The sequence below is a fragment of the Mangifera indica genome, unplaced genomic scaffold (genome assembly GCF_011075055.1).
Source record: "Mangifera indica cultivar Alphonso unplaced genomic scaffold, CATAS_Mindica_2.1 Un_0004, whole genome shotgun sequence".
Classification (NCBI taxonomy): domain Eukaryota; kingdom Viridiplantae; phylum Streptophyta; class Magnoliopsida; order Sapindales; family Anacardiaceae; genus Mangifera; species Mangifera indica.
The window spans coordinates 620,067-638,540 of NW_025401096.1; the positions used below are offsets into that span (position 1 = coordinate 620,067).

An 18,474-nucleotide genomic window follows, 5' to 3' on the forward strand; every position below is an offset into this window, starting at 1 on the left:
TTCAAAGAGCGTTCCAACAAGATATAATAGCACTCATAATTCATTAGATAAGGTAGTCAAAACGTGAGATGAAATCAGTGGCAAAAAACTGACTCCTTTGTTTATTTGGTAAAGCAGTCCTTGTGGTTCATACAATATTTAACCATCCAAATGATCCCTAATTTATACAAGCTATATATCACTAAAATGAGAATTCAAAGATCTTTCCAACAAGATATAATAGCACTCATAATTCATTAGATAAGGTAGTCAAAACGTGAGATGAAATCAGTGGCAAAAAACTGACTCCTTTGTTTATTTGGTAAAGCAGTCCTTGTGGTTCATACAATATTTAACCATCCAAATGATCCCTAATTTATACAAGCTATATATCACTAAAATGAGAATTCAAAGATCTTTCCAACAAGATATAATAGCACTCATAAATCATTAGATAAGACAGTCAAAACGTAAGATGAACGCAGTGGCAAAAACTATTTCCTATGTTTATTTGGTAAAGCAATCATTGTGGTTCATACAATGTTTAACAGTTCAAATGATCCCCAATTCATACCAGATATATATCATTGGAAAGATAATTCAAAAAGAGTTCCAACAAGCTATAATAGCACTCATGATTCATCAATTAAGGCAGCCAAAACGTGGGACGAATTCAGTGGCAAAACTGTAAATATTATGCAACTTTCTACCATGAACAAAATCACACACATAGACATCCCAAATGGCAAAACAATATTTCTCAACTTCAAAATCATCATTTATAACATAGATCCAAGGAACCAAAAGCCTAAAACATACAACATATCAAGGTTGATACCCCCTTACCTTGTTTCAAGCCAATCTTTGCAAGTTGGCTCCCTTCTCTTTGTTTTGTTTCCTTTATCACCAAAATCACCTTAAATCAATACCAAAACATACTAACATATTCATATAACATGCATCCAATATATATATACATAGGTAAAGGGAAAAGGAAGAGATATTTTGGTTACCAAGGCTCCAAAAATGCTTCCTTTTATTTTCCTTTCTTATTTATCTTCCAAAAGCCTTCCAAATCACAAACTTTTCTTCAAAAAGCACAGCAAAAGCAAGAGGAAAGCTGCCTCCTTATGGAAGAGACGGGAGAATGATGGAAAAAAGGGTATGAGATGCCTTTTTTGACTTTTCTCTCTATATATCTAAGCTTTATCTCAATTTTTTGTTTTTTTTGTTTTATTTCTTTATATATATATATATATATATATATATATATATATATATATATATCTAAAAACACACACATACATGTTAATATATATATCTATATTTAAACTATGAAATATCTCTAAACATGGTCAAAAGACATAAATGCCCCTAAAATGTATCTGAGGGTATTACATTCATGCATAGTAGATTTTAGTAGCATATTACCCTGAAAGATAGAATATTCGAGTTGGGGTGTTACAACTGGTTTCAAAGCCTAGATTTTAGGCACCTAACCATATAAATTAGATTAAGTGTACTAGCAAATGAGTTTCACATGCCACACTAATCACCTATGCCATCTGCCAATATAACTAAGATTTAAATTGTTACAATTTATTTTGATTAGATCTATATAGAATGTGGGTTTTAACATTCTATATATTCGATCAAATATTCAATCATGTGTCAACAAACAACCTTGACATGTGAGAACTATTACCACCTTTTGATAGGATTATTTAATTTATGATAATTCTATCACTATTGGTCATGGTAATATAAAAACTATGGATGTTTTGATAATAGTCACATAATTTGCATATAGAGTCTTCATGATCAATTGTCATGCATTGAATCCCTCATCATGGTTCAATCATTCTAAAGACATTTATCTAACAATCCATTTTACCCAAATCATGAAAAACTTGAACAATGTTATAGTTCTACAAAATATTTACATAACACATAAAAACATATAAAAAATTAATAACCACCTATAAACACTTATCCATTGCACACCTATTGTATATACTAGCAGCCATTCGACTCCTTAACATTGCTATATGTTTCACACTAAAGTCAAGAGAACCCTAGCACAACATATTTGATGAAATTTAGCATAAACATGCTACAATCTATCGAATTGGGCTTCTACTTAGGGATGTCGATTTTATGACATTTAATGGCCAATTCATCAGTTCATGGACTGTGACCTAATATGTTCTAACAATCACTTGTCTTTATCATTTTAAAACCTTTGTAAAATGGACAAAAGAACCTAGAAAGCGGGTGAATAGGTTTACAAAAAAAAATTTATCTCACAAACAATTAATGCAATAAACACCAAACAATTAAAGAGAACAAAAATGAATGAGCAACATTTAGAATGTTCAGTTTAGAGTAGTTCAAAGTTCTCTCTTACAAGCTTCCTATATCCACTTCTCCAAGTATACTACCTTAGAGTACCACTATCAATTCGAAAGTCTTTTTACACTTAGTTTCTTAGGGATTTTACCCTCACTATTTGATTACAAAGAATTTTTTGTGTATAATGCCTTTCTAAAGCTAGAAATACAATTGAGACACACTTAGTTCTCTTAACAATTAGAATGTAAGCTTGGTAAGAGAGATGTTATACAATAATAATAAGAAGGACTAGCTTGGAGTTTGCTCAATAAGTTTTTTAACTTGTCTCCACTTGAATCTTATTCTATTTATAAGAAAAATAGGTTTGATAGTCAAGAAAGACATTTTTCTCTAAAAATCTGTGCATGAACGATTGAGACATCTCTTTGGAACGTCGATACTAACGTTTATGGCTAAAGGTCAACTTTGGTCAGAGCTCCTAATGGTCAATAATAAATGCTCCCAACATTTGGTACTAATCGGTACAACTTGACATACTAATCGTTCATGCTCTTTCAACCTTGTTCTTAAAAAATTCTAAAAGGGTTAAGAGGGAATGCAATGACTTGATAAATGACTTAAATACCAAGTAAGTTTTGCACTATGAATGATTTGTACAAGTGTATAAATAGTCGATACTAAAATGTTGACTTTGGTTTGTTTTGCTCTTGACTTTGACTGGATTGACTTGATAGGAATGCGTCTTGTGCTAAGCAATTATCTTGTTCCATGCTTGAAATTGGTATTGATCGATCGGTATAAAATTAATATCGATCGTTCTAGACCAAATGAAATTTTTCATAATTCTAGAAGCATTACTAACTTGATGAACGAGCAATGAATGACTTGACTGTTGAGAGGAAATTTAGCTAGCACTAATTGTTAATCCATGAGTACCAGACATTCCTCATTCAATTCTTGCATTTTAAGCATTTTGTCCAACTTGTCATGTTTTAACACTGTCCATTTATCAAAGGAAGTCAAATTTGAAAAATGCATTGTAAGCACCCCCTTTCTAAAAGTTATAACTCCCTTTTTCTTTTACACTCATTTACCAATATATTTAACAAGTTTCAAAAGAAAAGTTGGCATAGTTCCTCTTATTTTATCTCACTCTTCCCATTTTTGTTAACAATAACAAAGACAATGCAACAAAGTTTAACATATCGTCAATGGCCACCAAATATCCAACAATATTTCCAATATCAACAAAATATGCAACAAGGATAAGCATAAACAAATGTGTAAGCAACACTAATATTCATCAAGATAGACAATAAGTACAATATCATAAAAATATTAATTTATCAAAGTTAGACAAAATATTCATCAACGAAATATCCATCTACATCAAAGTTTAACAATATCCACCAAATGCAATTAAAATAACTAAGTTAAAACATTTAGCAAAGTTAGACATAAGTTGACTATATACAAAGTAGTCATGCAAAGGGAAAATGATGATATGCCTCAAAATATGCAAGAAAGACATAAAACATGATATGAATATAGGATCAACGATATCTCTCCATCCACTCTCGAAACTTTCATTGAAGGCGAGTTTAATCTTTGATAATTTGATCCTGCCTTTGGAAAATATGCTCATGCCTCTGATAGATTTCCTCTTGTTGTTAAAAGGATGTCGAATGATAAGCATCCATAGTAGTGACCATAGAACTTATGCCATTAATCCTCTTTTCTTGCCTATTAATCCCTTAATGAATTTTTTTCATGCTGAGATAGAGTGACTAAAAACCCTTGCCTATGAATCTCATCATGTTGGTAAGTTAGCCCTAAATGGTTCCCTTATATTCATCGTTCAAATGATGCCTCTTTTTTGGTCTGCAACTAGACTTTAGAATGTCGATCGCTTGAACATAATTCACCTCAAATTGATTTTCAATCTCTTATGCTGAAGGAAATGGATCTTATTCTTATTCTTGTTTTGAAGGAGGTTGTTATTGATTTAGAGCTTTTCCTTCTTGTTCATTAAACTTGTACCCTCTTTGTCATTTGGTTTCATAATCTTTATTCTTATCAATGACTAAGCAGTGAAAGGTATATTATCTTTAAAAGGTTTTCTATGGTTGGGCTCCTCTTTACTCAAATCATATGCCAATTGTTGAGCAATAAAGGAAATAAGCTTCCTAAAGTAAATTTCTTCTCTTTTATGTCTTATGAAGTAAATCTAACTGATTAACCATCTAACTATGTCAATCCATATGTTGTTTACCCCATAATATATCCAAATCATATCTAGAATTGCAACTTGTCCATTTGACTTATAACGACCATTAAGAGTGTAAGATATAATTTTATGTAGCATTCTCATGTTGCAAGATCGACTATCATGGTAACAACAAAGTTACTAGATATACATATGTATTGCTTGTGGTTTATTAGTAGTTTTGGCTGGTTACTAATGTATATTGGAACCATGAATTTATTTGTATAACTAAATATAGATAAATATATGGTAATGCCTTTGAATTTCTGAAGATTTGTTGTTAATGTCAATCGTGTTGGCATGTGTATGTGTGCAAATCTCGTTAGTTTAATATATAAGATTGTTAAACATGTTAATTTGACTGATTAAGCATTCTTTTATGTGTATAAATATAATAACCTAATTTACAGTGCTAAAAGGCATATTTGTATGCTTTTATATATGTTGAATCGCCAGAAGATAGTTAGAACAGAGTAAGAAAAGGATAGTTTATGACTCCAGATCATGACACACGATCATGTATGGTCTCATACATGTCTATGTGTCCTTTAAATAAATAGGAAATTTCATAATTTTCTCATGCTTGTTTTGAGGAAAGACATACACGGTCATGTAGTATAGGACACACGCCTATATATAACTTTCTAAAAATAGACGAACATGTAGAAAAAAGATTGACAAAATAGAATCAAATCAGAGAAATGCTCATTCCTTACTAAGTATACTCTCATGTTTAGCCCAAGGAGAAACATCAGAAAATAAAGTAAGAGTACACCTATGCAGGACTAAGTGAAGGTTACAAGAATGAAAAGGTAAGAAACGTCACATAAGATATTTTTAGTAAAAAGAAAAGACTATTTTACCTCTAAGCTAAGTGTAAGGATGAGGAAGAAAAAAGAAAGAGAATAAAAGACCTTAACAAGATAAGTTAAAATATCTAGAGATAAAAGAGGAATCTGACTATTTAAAAGGGGACATATGACTATGACTGAGTCAAATCCAGGTCAAAAGTTACAGAAGTCAAGGAAAATGGTTCACATCTGAATAACCACCAATTGTGTATGTAAGTGGCAAGATTCATGAAAGCAACAGGGCTAGATACCTATAAGATACATCATGCACTTAGTACCAAAGTATATAGCCACTCAGTTTATTCAAGTGTGCATAGTAAGAATTGTAGCTTCCCAGATATTTTCTCATGTGGTTAGTAAGAAGCATCATATATGTACTCATAGTATAAGCCACCCCAAGATGGTTTAGGCAATATTTTCAATTAGCTTATATGATAAGGGAAAAGACTACTATTAGATTATTTCCCGTGTGACTAAGGTATCTTAGACATCTAGCCTAGTAAATTGTGTGGCATATCACAAGCCACGATAGATAGTTAGAAGCAAAGTGTTTTATGTTTTCACTAGGGCATCAGATATACCAATCTTAGCTAAGGCCTTAATAACTTTTGTGGATAACTTATGTCAGGGCAAGAGAGTGTCAAGTTGTAATGATACTGAGATTCACAAATAGAATGCAAAGTTTATTAGCTTTATGTGTTATACAGGTTATCACAGTAGTTAACCTAATAAGTCATATGACACATGCTCAAGGCATGATGTTACGTAGACACATAAGGTGTCATTTATTTTTATTAGGGTATAAGAGATGTCAAGATCAGCTTAAACTTTACCAATATGTGTGAGATGGCCTATGTAGACAAGGCATAAAAATGTTGAGAATAGATGGATGGGCAAGGCAAAAAGACAAAAAACACACGCTTTAGCCACAAGGATATTTAATGTTTTATGTAGAGTATCGAGGTGTAACTAGTTTACCGAGTGTTTTCACTCACACATTCTATTGTATGGTTTTACAAGTAGAGACGAGTAGAAAGGCATAGGAGAGAGTCAACAGTCTAACCAAGCTGCTACATAAGGGCGAAAGGCAAGATTTTCGTTTTTAGAAATTATGTCATATATATGTTTTTTATTCCATTTATGCATTGCAAAGGTTCTCAATTACTTTTAAACATTTATTTTGTAATAATGAAAGGTTTTTATTGCATTTAAAGTATTTATCCAGTTGTCACCTTTCTGCACACTTTTAATTATAAGTGAATTAATTACATGCTCTTAAGTTTCGCTATTTTTAGTTAAGAAATCAAGCAGTGCATGTCTCTTTAGGTCATATTTCGTGTAAGGATATGTTATCGGAAGAGGGTATTACGTTTATGGTATTAGAGCATGATTTTAGAACCCAGAAAGGTGTTACGTTCTAGTGTGTCTAACAAGTGCATAAGCAAGCAAGTTAGAAAGTAGTACCTCATGCAACGTTAACCATTCCTGCTCGTCTATCATTGTAAGCTTTTTATACCTGAATTAAGTTAAAGTAATACATTTGCTTGAGTTATGATTTTAGTTTAGGATGTGGGAATGTCAAGTTTATCAGCTTTATGTGTTATATAAGTTATCATAGTTAGTTAGCCCAATATGTCGTATGGCATGTGTGCAAGGCGCAATGTTGAGTAGCCACACAAAGTGTCCTATGTATACAAGGCACAAGGATGTTAAAAATAAATAGATGGGCAAGACAAAGAGCCGAAAAACATTTGTTTCAACTATAAGGATATTTAACAATAGAACACTAGGATTTTAGTTTTATGTTTTTTACAGAGTACTAAGGTGTCACTAGCTTACTGAGTGTTTTAACTCACACATTCTATTTTGTGGTTTTACAGGTAGAGGCGAGTAGAGGGGCATATGAGGGAATCAGTGGTCCAACCAAACTGCTACATAAGAGCAAGAGCTAAATTGTCATTTTTAGAAATGATCTCATATATCTGTTTTTGCTTCCATTTATGCGTTGTAAAGGTTCTCAGTTACTTTCATACATTTATGTTGTAATAATGAAGGATTTTATTGTATTTAAAGTATTTAACCAGTTGACATCTTTTTGCATGCTCTTAATTATATGCTTTTAAGTTTCGTTGTTTTTACTTAAAAAATCAAGCAGTGCACGTCCCTTTAGGTCATATTCCTTATAAAGGTATGTTGCTAGAGAAGGGTATATTGTTGGATGCCTCTCTACAAAAATTTGAGGATCACCCCTCTCACATTGAATGATTAAGGATATCCAATGTCTGTAAAGTGTTGAGACAACATCAAAATGCTTTTAGAGATAAGAATGAGTTAGTGCAAGCACTACCAACATATGATGGGATTAAGGGTCCATCTGATCTAAGAAAAGAGGCATATACACTAGGTGATATAGGATTGAGCCCTAGATAAGATGATTGATAGGCTTGACGTAAGGACTTAGAAAATGTATCCATGAGATGTAAAATCACTATACGAATAGAACTATGATTTTAAGTGATTGGGTGACAATGGGACACAGAGACCTATGAAACACATTTAGGGCCCAGATACCACAAAAGGGCATGTGATAAAGAGAGATGTCCTATGGAAAAAAAATTAAGATACCACCTATTGAACGTGAATGAAATAGGATATGTTAGAGAATTGGTTATTGTGAGGAAGTATGAGTGACATAGGTTGATAATCGTAGATAAGGTAATAAGATAACCTTATAGAAAGTAGTAACTTGTCCCGAGGATAGAATCCCTTTAGTCTAATTGATATGGAATGATGAGATCAAAGATTAATATAGAGACATGTCACCATGTAAGTTCTAGATAATTAGTACATGTCATTCGAGTAAGGGGAGAGACAAACCTTACATGACAAGAGAAAGTGATTTTGGAAAGCAATTGACAATAAAAGAATGGGATAAATATCCTTCGGATATATAGAGCTAAGATTGACTACAGAAGGAAGAAAGTCAAGTTCACCATTAGAGATGGTGAAATGTATAGCTTCAATAAGGAGCACTTATGTGGTATGATAATAAATTTCACGAAAACAAAAGAGGTGTTATGAAAAGGATACACGAGATTTCTAGCTCATGTAGTGGGCGTTGTCAAGATGGAGAACCCTTGATTTGAAATATCTACCAATCATTCAAGATTTCTTAGATGTTTTTTTGGATAAGCTATCAGAGTTAGTGCTCAAAAGAGAAATAAAGTTTAGTATAGAACTAGCTCTAAGCATAACATCGATTTTGAAAATGTGTATAGAATGACTTTAACTAAGCTACAAGAGTTTAAAAAACAGCTCCAAAATTATTGGATCATGGATTCATTTGATCGAGTCACTCTCTTTTATAGGTCTCTAAAGATGTGGATAGATTACTGAGAGCTTAATGAAGTGATAATAAAGAATATGTATCCACTACCCAAGATTGATGATTAGTTTGACTAATTAAAGTGAGAAGCTTCTTAGAAGTGGCTAGGTATTAAAAAATTTGTTAAGGGGTTTGCAAGATTAGCTAGACTACTTAAGGCTCTAACGAAGAAAAAGACTCTATTTCAATAGACAAAGGCTTATAAGGAAAGTTTCCTAGGATTTAAAAAAAGATTGACTTCAACTTATGTCCTCATACTACCAGAAAATGGTATGGAGTTTGATGTCTTTATAAACACTTCAGACAACAGTATGTGAACAATTCTAATGTAGTGAGGTCGAACAATAACATATGCCTTGAAATATTTAAAGGAATATGAGAATAGATACATCACACGTGAGTTAGAGCTAACAACTATAGTTTTTGCCTTGAAGATCTAGCAATACTAGTTGTATGGTGTGAAACACAAATTTACATTGATCATAAGAGCCAAAAACATTTCTTCACACAGAAATAGTTGAACATGCAATAGTGGAGGTGGTCAAAGCTAGTCAAGGATTGTGACTATGAGATAAGATGCCACCCTAGAAAAGCCAATGTCATAACTGATGCACTAAGCAGGTAAGTCTCATTGGTAGAGATACATACAGAGAGTTGCAATAAGAAATAGTCAAATAGTAGATTAAGATAGTGATAGTGATAATACACTGGCAAGATTGGAGATTTGTTCAACTCATACTAATAAAATCCAAGCTCTTTAGGTTGAGCATGAGTAATGTGGAAAAATTAGAGAGAAAAATTAGTGAATGGCCTCGAGATCGCGTTTTAGGCCAAAAATATGATTTTGAAATTATGAGGCCATGTATGCATCCCTCAAATATTCGATTTGAGATAGTAGATTCTAATTAAGACTTATAATTCTCTTTACAAGACCCACATTGGGAGTGTAAGATGTACCAAAATTTAAAGAAGAGTTTCTAACAGTTTGGCCTAAAAAAAGATGTGGGTGAATTCATAGCAAGATATCTCACATACCTATAAGTTAAGGTTAAACATTAGAGACCATCAGAACTACTATAACATTTGAGCATAGTTGAGTGGAAATGGGAGCACTTCTTGATGGATCTCATATTTGGACTCCTGAGAATTTAGAAGGAGTATAATATGATATGGGAGATCGTAGATTGATTTACTAAATTATTAACTAAGTTAGTGCATTTCTTGTCAATCAAGGATATTATCTCTACCAATCAGTTAGGATAGGTTTACGTCTGAAAAGTACTCAGATTATAAAGGGTACCTAACATGATAGCCTCTAATTGTGATGTAACCTCTCCTAACCAATAGGTGTGTTACAGAAAAACAGCAAGAGTTCCCTTATTTTTTAGGGCTCGGGAAATTTTTTTTTTTAACTATGCCCTGTAACACTCCTAATTAGCAATTCATACAAACCAGTCCTACCAACCAACTAGATTTTTATCAACTTAATCACAATTAACAAAATAAGTACATAATAATAACCATCATAAAAATTTCCACCCACAGAACTTTATAACTAATTTCCATGGCTAGCCATATATATATATATATATATATGATCACATATATAAATATAGGAAACAAAATATATACTTATCCACCAATATTTATATCAAGTATATATTTATGCATATATTTATATATACATCAAAAACATATAAATCAACAAAATATGGTGTCTTTCTCCTTTAACCTTATGTTTCACTAGTACTCCTCGAGAACCTTTAATGTAACTCTTTACCTGTAAAATATTAAATTAAACGGAGTGAGTGACCATGGCTCAATAAAAAAATCATACTCAACACTCAAAGCATTTTATATCAGTATTAGTCTCTTCGATACTCAGTGTGTCTGGGCTATTCATATACAAAATAATTGACACGGAACACACATTAAACACATATCATAATTCTCTTCTTTCACCCATTTATTCATTTCCTTACTATGCAAATATAATTCACTTGTTATGATTTATACATGTATGAGTGTCATGACTTTTCTATTTTCTGATCGTACATCTATCTCAACTCTTTATCAGCCACATAGGCTTGCATGCATGATTCTAATGCAAATGACTTTTATAAAATATTTGCTAATTCTTTCTCTCTTTTTTTTTTTTGTCAAATATTTTCATTGATCGGTCTAGACTACATAAGACAGTACTTGCAGTCGCCATACAAGGTACAATCCTCTCTTACACACATATTTCTCTATTATTTTTTTCTTTGCTGTCCACACAGTACAACTAATATCTTTCTTTTGCTGTGCACACAGTACAACTAATATCTTTCTTTGTTGTCCATACAGTACAACTGATATCTTTCTTTGCTATCCATACAGTAAGCTCGCGTGTAAGAATTTTAAGTATGTTTTCTGCTTTCCTGTATCATATAAGTCATTATAAAGCCAAAAACACTTGTTTTCTATTTTTTTGAAAACATGCATAACTTAGAAAATGTTTTTTCTCTATCTTTATTTTTCTGAAATCATGCATATGTTAGGATTCCTCATGTATACATGTATAACCATAACATGAATTATGTCTATTCATTATTTTTCCTTATTCTTTTCAAGCCTCATCGAGCATCAGATTATTTTCTCATGCATTTATATATATCTCATGCATTCTATACGATTATACATATTTATTATAATGGTTTTTTTTACATATATCATGCACATAATTAAGCAAAATTAACCTACATCACATAAATTGATATTTTTGCCCTTATGGGAATAAAGGTTATTCCACTTATGCACATAATTAAGCAAAAATTAACCTTATGGATAAAATTACATGCTTACCCTTAATGCAAATTCTTTTATCAATTCATCATTTCTCATATATTCAACACACAAAATCCACAAAGCTAACCCTAGGAATATGAAATGTCTAAAATACCTTTATGGCCAAAAATTACATTATGAATCTTAAAGAATTTTTTTATCCTTTTAAGCATAAATCACCTTAATTCTAATACCTTACACACTTATATAACTAAAAGTTATTTAAATAACCTAACTCAAGTTACTTCAAGTTTGTAAAGTATGAAATTCTTAAATTTTCTTTGCTAATTAGGTGATTTAAGCTTATCCTCCTTCTTTTCTTCTTCCTAGCAACCTTAATCAACCAAAAATATAATCATCCATCAAAACCCTAAACTTGACATCTCTTAAAAGTTAAATTTTTTACCTTAGAACTTACCAAAATTGGTAGATCTACACTTTTTATAACTGGAGGCTCTGGAAATTAGGTGGTTTAACTAGGTTTTTTGATGAATTTTTGCTTGAAGGAAAACTTTAGCGAAAATTATGGAGATTCTCGGCCAAGGAAGAAGAACATGAATAGTTGGTTGGTTTTATAAGCTTTTTGGACTAATTTACCCTTAATCTTTTTCAAAAATGACTAATTTATCCTTAGCCATTTACCAAAAACCCTTAGCACCACCATATAATTTCAAGTGTGTCATTCAATTTACATTCTCACTTTGTCTCTTAAATCCTTCTAAAATGATCATTTTACCCCTTTTGAAAATTATTGCTCATTTAGTAATGTTTTATAATTCTTTTACAATTTCTTTAAACAACAAGTTATAAAATCAACTCTAGGAGTAATTTTAGAAGTGGTGTTTACTGACATACCTGAGTCCGAGTGTTACATGTGACACTTAATTTGTATCCATGTTCTAAAGGAGTCAACAACGATCATTGGCACAAGTTTGGCCTTTAATATTGCATATCATCTCTTGAAAAATGGATACACAGAGGCGACAAATCAAATTATAGGAGAAATGCTTCGAGCCTACTGTATGGATCTTAGGGCCACCTAGGTTGAGATTTTCCCATTAATAGAATTAGCCTATAACAATATTTATTAGGCAATGATAAATATGGCACCTTACAAGGCTCTATATGGAAAAAAATGTAAGTCACCTCCCTACTAAGATGATTCGGGTGAAAGAGCTACTTTTAAGCAGTCACTTGGAGCTCGCAATGAGTGAAATGATTATTGAGGATGCTCAGTTGATCAGAGTGTGAATGAAATAAGCCTAAATTTGTCAGAAGAATTACATAGACAAAAGAAGAAAAGACCTTGAATTTGTCATAGGAGATCCAGTCCTCGTTAGAATGGCTCCCTACCAACATGTGCTGAGGTTTTAGGAAAGGAAAACTCGACCAAGATTTATCAACTCATTTAAGATTTTAGAAAGGATCAGTAAAGTAGCTTATAAACTTGACTTATCAGCACGTATGGATTGCATCCAGAAAATGGCACATGTCTCAGAAATAGGTGAGAGACACGAGTTAGGTGCTGAGAATAGAAAAGTGAGAGTTGACCAAAAACCGTGTCTATGAAGATAGTCTAGTGAAGATATTGGATAGAAAAAAGAAAGAGCTCCAAAACAACTAAATTCCCTTGGTCAAAGTTGCTTGGAGAAATCAGCAAGTCAAGCAGGCTATTTCGGAGGTTTAATAGGATATGAGAGATTGCTACTGAGAGCTATTCAAGTCAAATTTCGAGGATGAAATTTTGAATAAGAAGGGTAGAATGTAACACCATCAAGTATGTTTTAAGGGTATTAGTGTCTTTTTCTCCATAATTTTAATTTTGGGTTCAAATTGAATTTGGATCAAATCCAAGTCGAAATCAAAAATAGAATTTTGACTGAGCCGCAAAGAAATATTGGACCTTGTTTGAGCCTCATGACTGGCCCATGCATTTGGGAATTAAAAAAAATGAAAACAAAAGAAAAAGGAAATAAAAAGAGCTAAAACAAAATAGGATTCCCAACTACTTAAGCCAACTTCCACCATGAATTTGGTTGGAACTCAAACCGTGAAAGAGAGAGAATTTGAGGGAGAAGAGACAGCAGGTGGAAGAGGAAGATTCCGACGGCCTTGGAGATCAATTTTCGACAGCCAAAGAACCTTGAAGAAGAGGAAGAAAACAACCCTGCCTTTCCGACCCTGCTGGATAAAATTGCATGTGACGATGCTGTCCTCTCGGTTTCTGGGCATGAACCTTGTGGTGTGCCAATCCGCTCATTCTTGTATGCTGTGAAGCGGTGGAGAAATGCTGGACTTTTGTTTCCATGTGTTGCCTTCATATTTATTTGCTTTGTTACGTGAATTTTGTGTTGATCAACATATTTTGTATGGATATTGCGACTTGATTTTAATGGCGATTTGCATGAATTTTCCTGGATTGGTTTAATGGCTTGCATGTGCTATGCCATCCTTGCATGTTGTACATTAGATTCTTGAAATATTGGATTCGATCACCACGGTTTGCATAAAGTTTAGTGCTGGAGTCCGGTTCTTGAGTAATGAAAATGGCAAGAAACTTTGTGGTGTATTTGCATGACTTGGATGAGTGTTAGGTAGGGGTGGATTCGAGCCGAGCCTGCTCGAGCTCGGCTCGATCGAGCCCGAAACGAGCTAGGTTTCAACGAGCCCGAGCCTGAGCTCGAGCTTCAAGTTTCAGAGAAACTAAGCTCGAGCCCAAACATGAACTATAGGTTGAGCAGCTCGCTTTGGCTCGCGAGCCAGTGCTCGTTAAGGCTCGCGAGCTGATCAGCTCGCCTTGGCTCGTGAGCCAATGTGCTAGCCGATTAGTTCGTATTTGGTTAAATAAGAAGCTTCTTTCATTAGGCTAATTTCATTCACTTGTGACTTGTTTATGTTTTCCAGTCACGTAAAGCTCTCCTCCAAACTCCAAGTGTGTGTAGCTGCTCTCCAGTTCTAGTTCCAGAGTACAGCCCTCCGCAATCTGAAGTTTCGGCCTATTTTCTCTGTTGACAGGGTTTTCTCAGGCGTTTTAGTTCAAGTCTTCTGACGTGCCAATAGAAGATTCCAGCGATCGGGAGTTCTACGGCAAGAAGTTTGACAACGACGATGACGTGGACGACAGAAATATATTTCAGGTTTGTGTTTTTCCATTTTTTCACTTTCAATTTTTTTGTTTTTGGCTTAAATTGATTGAACCCTAACTTTGGAATTAGGGTTTCTGAATTGGGGGTTTCGTTAGGCAACCATACATTTGAAAAGAGTTAGTTTATTCATATTTCAGGTGATCCCTATCTTTCCCTGAATTCTTACTGTTATATGAGTTAGGGTAAAATTATTCTTTTTTTTTAAGTCTATTTTCCTGGGTAGATATTTATTTTTAGGGTTGATGATAGATTGTTTTGTACAAAATTCGCTATGTTTTGCATATTTAGGAAGCTCTTTTTGTGTTTTTTGGCATTGCAATTAGAGATTTTATATATATTTATGTTAAGCTTTTTTGGAAATTAATATTGTAGAAGAGCTTACGGACCCGTATATTTTGATGATATTATTGTATTTTGATCATATTTGTGGAAATTATTTTTCAGCTGAACAGATTTTATCTCATTCGTATACCACTTGAACGAATTGGTTCTGAATAAAGTCTTGCTTTATGCAATATAAATGCAGCCCACTGAGAATATTATTATTATTGGTGTTAACTTATTTAGCGTTGTATGGCAGGTGTTTCAAATTGTTGTGTATTTAAGAGTCGATTACAGGAATACGCTCAGAAAATGGGACTTCAAACGCCTGTTTATGAGACTACTAAGGAAGGCCCATCTCATGAGCCTTCATTCAGATCTGCTGTGGTAGTGAATGATGTCAGATATGAATCTTTGCCTGATTTTTTTAATCGTAAGGCAGCGGAGCAGTCAGCTGCTGAAGTTGCACTTATGGAATTAGCAAAACTTGGTCAAGTGAATCCTTCCATCTCCCACCCTGTTGTAAGTATATATATCTAATTTGCAGATTTGAATTAACAACTGTAGTTATTGGTGGTATTCAAATTGAAAATATTCTTTATGTTCATAATTCACTTTTTAGCTTATATTGTACGCAAAACCCTAAGCCTGAACAGCGTGTGATTGCATTCTAGATATGCATGCCATATGTTTGTATGGTCAGATGCCTTCAGATTGAAATTTATTGACATCAGATGCTTAGTTGTTCGAGATATTACAGGCTTAACTTTGTTAAAATCATATGCTATGCCTATTTTTGATGTTTATCATAAGCCTTTCTTTTCCTTCTGTTTCTTAAGGAAGCCAATTGTGTTTCTTTTTTGTCTGAGTCACTGCTAACCTACTTTCTTGGGTGTTTGGTTCAGCATGAAACAGGTTTATGCAAAAATCTACTTCGGGAATATGCACAAAAGATGAACTATGCTATTCCAATGTATCGGTGCCAAAAGGATGAAGCACCAGGACGAGTGCCTCATTTTTCATGTACTGTTGAAATTGGAGGCATTCAGTATATTGGCGCTGCAGCAAGAACAAAGAAAGAAGCAGAGATCAAAGCTGCTAGAACTACACTATTAGCCATCCAATCAAGCGCATCTGAGTTATCTGGCTCACCAAGTGGCAATTCTCAGCTAACTGTAATTCCTTGCAGGAAGAGGGGAACAGAGTCGGTTGATAAGCCTAAGGTGGACGAGACTGTAAATGTTCCAAAGCCAAAGAAAGCTAGATGTTTATGTTTGTGGTGGCATGCAGGTTACTTACGTGTTGGGGCAATTGCAAAACAAAGCTGCGTCTGCTGCGCTTTGTAATGTACTCAGGGATTTGAAGGAGCATCCCATGGTCAGACATGAAGCTCTTGGTTCCATTGCTGGTAGGTATTATTACTTGATTTTTTTTCTGGTACTTTTTTTTCTTGGTTGAGTGCATGATGCATTCTCTGAACTTGATGATTAACTAGGAAATAGTGGGACAAATCATTAGTTGTGTGGAACTTACAGTTAGTATTAGTGTTCTATCATGTAAAAGTTGTGGCCCTTGACAACAAAACTTATTAAGGCTAAAACTTGATTTTCATATCGAGAGGTGTCTAGTTATGATGATTGATATCACTTGCTTATAATTATTATACTGAAGGTCAATGTCCGATCCAGCAGGATGCTCGCATCAGTGGTCTATTGTTTTTGGAAAACAACTTATTGATATTTGAAGTAAATCAAATCAATAACTTTCTTACCGCATGCATAATATGAAGTACAATTTTCTTGTATTATTTTCTGGATGCTTTTTATGTATTCAAGAAACTTGTTGTTGCAGATGAAATATTTTTGGCTCTTTAATAAATTGTCCTTTCCAGTAACATTCTTCTTCACTGAAGCTCTCTCTTTCATTGGAGTTATTTTGTTATGTGCGTGTGCTTTAAATCTGAAGCTTCTTATTGAACATCAAACATTTTTTTTGTTTCATTACGTAATTAAAATTACATATGGGGCACACTTGCAGATGACCACAGTGTGGCACTTCTTGAGGAATTTGCCAGGGATCCTGAGCATATTGTTACACAGAGCTGTGAAGTTGCCCTGAGCATGCTCGAATATGAACGGTTGGGAAAGTCATTTGAGGTATGATCTTAAGATCCAACATAAAAAATCATATTATTCAACATCTAGCATATTGATGACTTTTGTATTAATTTTTTTGCAGTACCTCTTCATGCAGGCTCCTATGATGCAATCGTGCCGGATAGTTATAGCTGCACGGCAATGCTGAACATATATGGGAGTGGAAGGAAAGTTGACAAGGCAATGGATTTGTTTGAAGAGATGCATGAGCAGGGGGTTGAGATCAATGTGGTGGGGTTTGGATTGTTTGATTCAGTGTTTGGGTAAGGCTAGGAGGATTGATGATTTGGTGAGAGTGTTTGATGTCTCTGTGGGATGTGGAGTTAAACCGGATGATAGGCTTTGTGGGTGTTTGCTGTCTGTTGTGGCCTTGTGTGAGATCAGTGAAGATGTTGATAAGGTCATTGCATGTTTGCAGCAAATGTTAATCTTGTTCAGTTTTATGTATTAATTACTCATTGACTTTGTGTATGGTATTATAATTTTGGAAAATATTGATCTATTTCTTCTATGATTCATATGATTCATATATCAACCAGCCTTTAGGATTCTGGCCGGAGAACTACTCTCTTTCTGACCATGCCCGGCTTAGCGTTGTATTTTCACCAGTGTTGCTGCAAGTTTCTTAATGGTATTTTACTGAAGACTTAGACATATTTGTAAATAAAACCATTCTAGAGAAAGAATCAGAATTTCTAAAAGCTTTGAAAGGGAGGTATAGACAGCCCATAGAAAATCTTCTTTTGGGTTGCTTGTTTGTTTCTCTGGAAAATGGAAATCCTCATTTGTGCGGAAAAAAAGTTGTGCAACCAAAATAGAAAGCACTTGTTCAAGAGAACCATGTCCTCAACCATATCAATGACAATATATTACTTAGTAATAAATTAAAACTAAAAAAAAAAAAAAATACCCAGGACCCTGCGTCTCTTTACCCCCTGATTCCCTGAAATAGGAAAAAACAAATACAATTTTTTTATTTGGATTTAAATCTGCGTCAAGGACTTACCCAAAAAAAAAGAAAAAAAAAGGAAAATCAAAAGTAGAGGAAGCCATTTGCTTTTTTACATTGCTTCTCCGTTTGGGTTTTTCTTTCAATAAACACACTTCACTGTTTTCTCTTCTCTCTCAAAATATATAAATAGATTGATTTACAAACAATGAAAATGTATTAAACAATATTTAAACGAAAATA

At 33.5% G+C, this 18,474-nt stretch overlaps 1 protein-coding gene across 1 annotated transcript; it reads left to right on the forward strand.

Moving 5' to 3' along the window:
- Nucleotides 1-13,685: 13,685 nt before the first annotated feature.
- On the forward strand, nt 13,686-17,698 carry LOC123205376 (double-stranded RNA-binding protein 1-like). Its single transcript, XM_044622318.1, has 8 exons — nt 13,686-13,901; nt 14,564-14,647; nt 14,695-14,796; nt 15,250-15,292; nt 15,386-15,648; nt 16,032-16,534; nt 17,164-17,282; nt 17,365-17,698. The coding sequence occupies exons 1-6, from the start codon at nt 13,686-13,688 to the stop codon at nt 16,470-16,472; spliced, it is 1,149 nt and encodes a 382-aa protein (XP_044478253.1). The 3' UTR covers nt 16,473-16,534; nt 17,164-17,282; nt 17,365-17,698.
- The last annotated feature ends 776 nt before the right edge of the window (nt 17,699-18,474 follow it).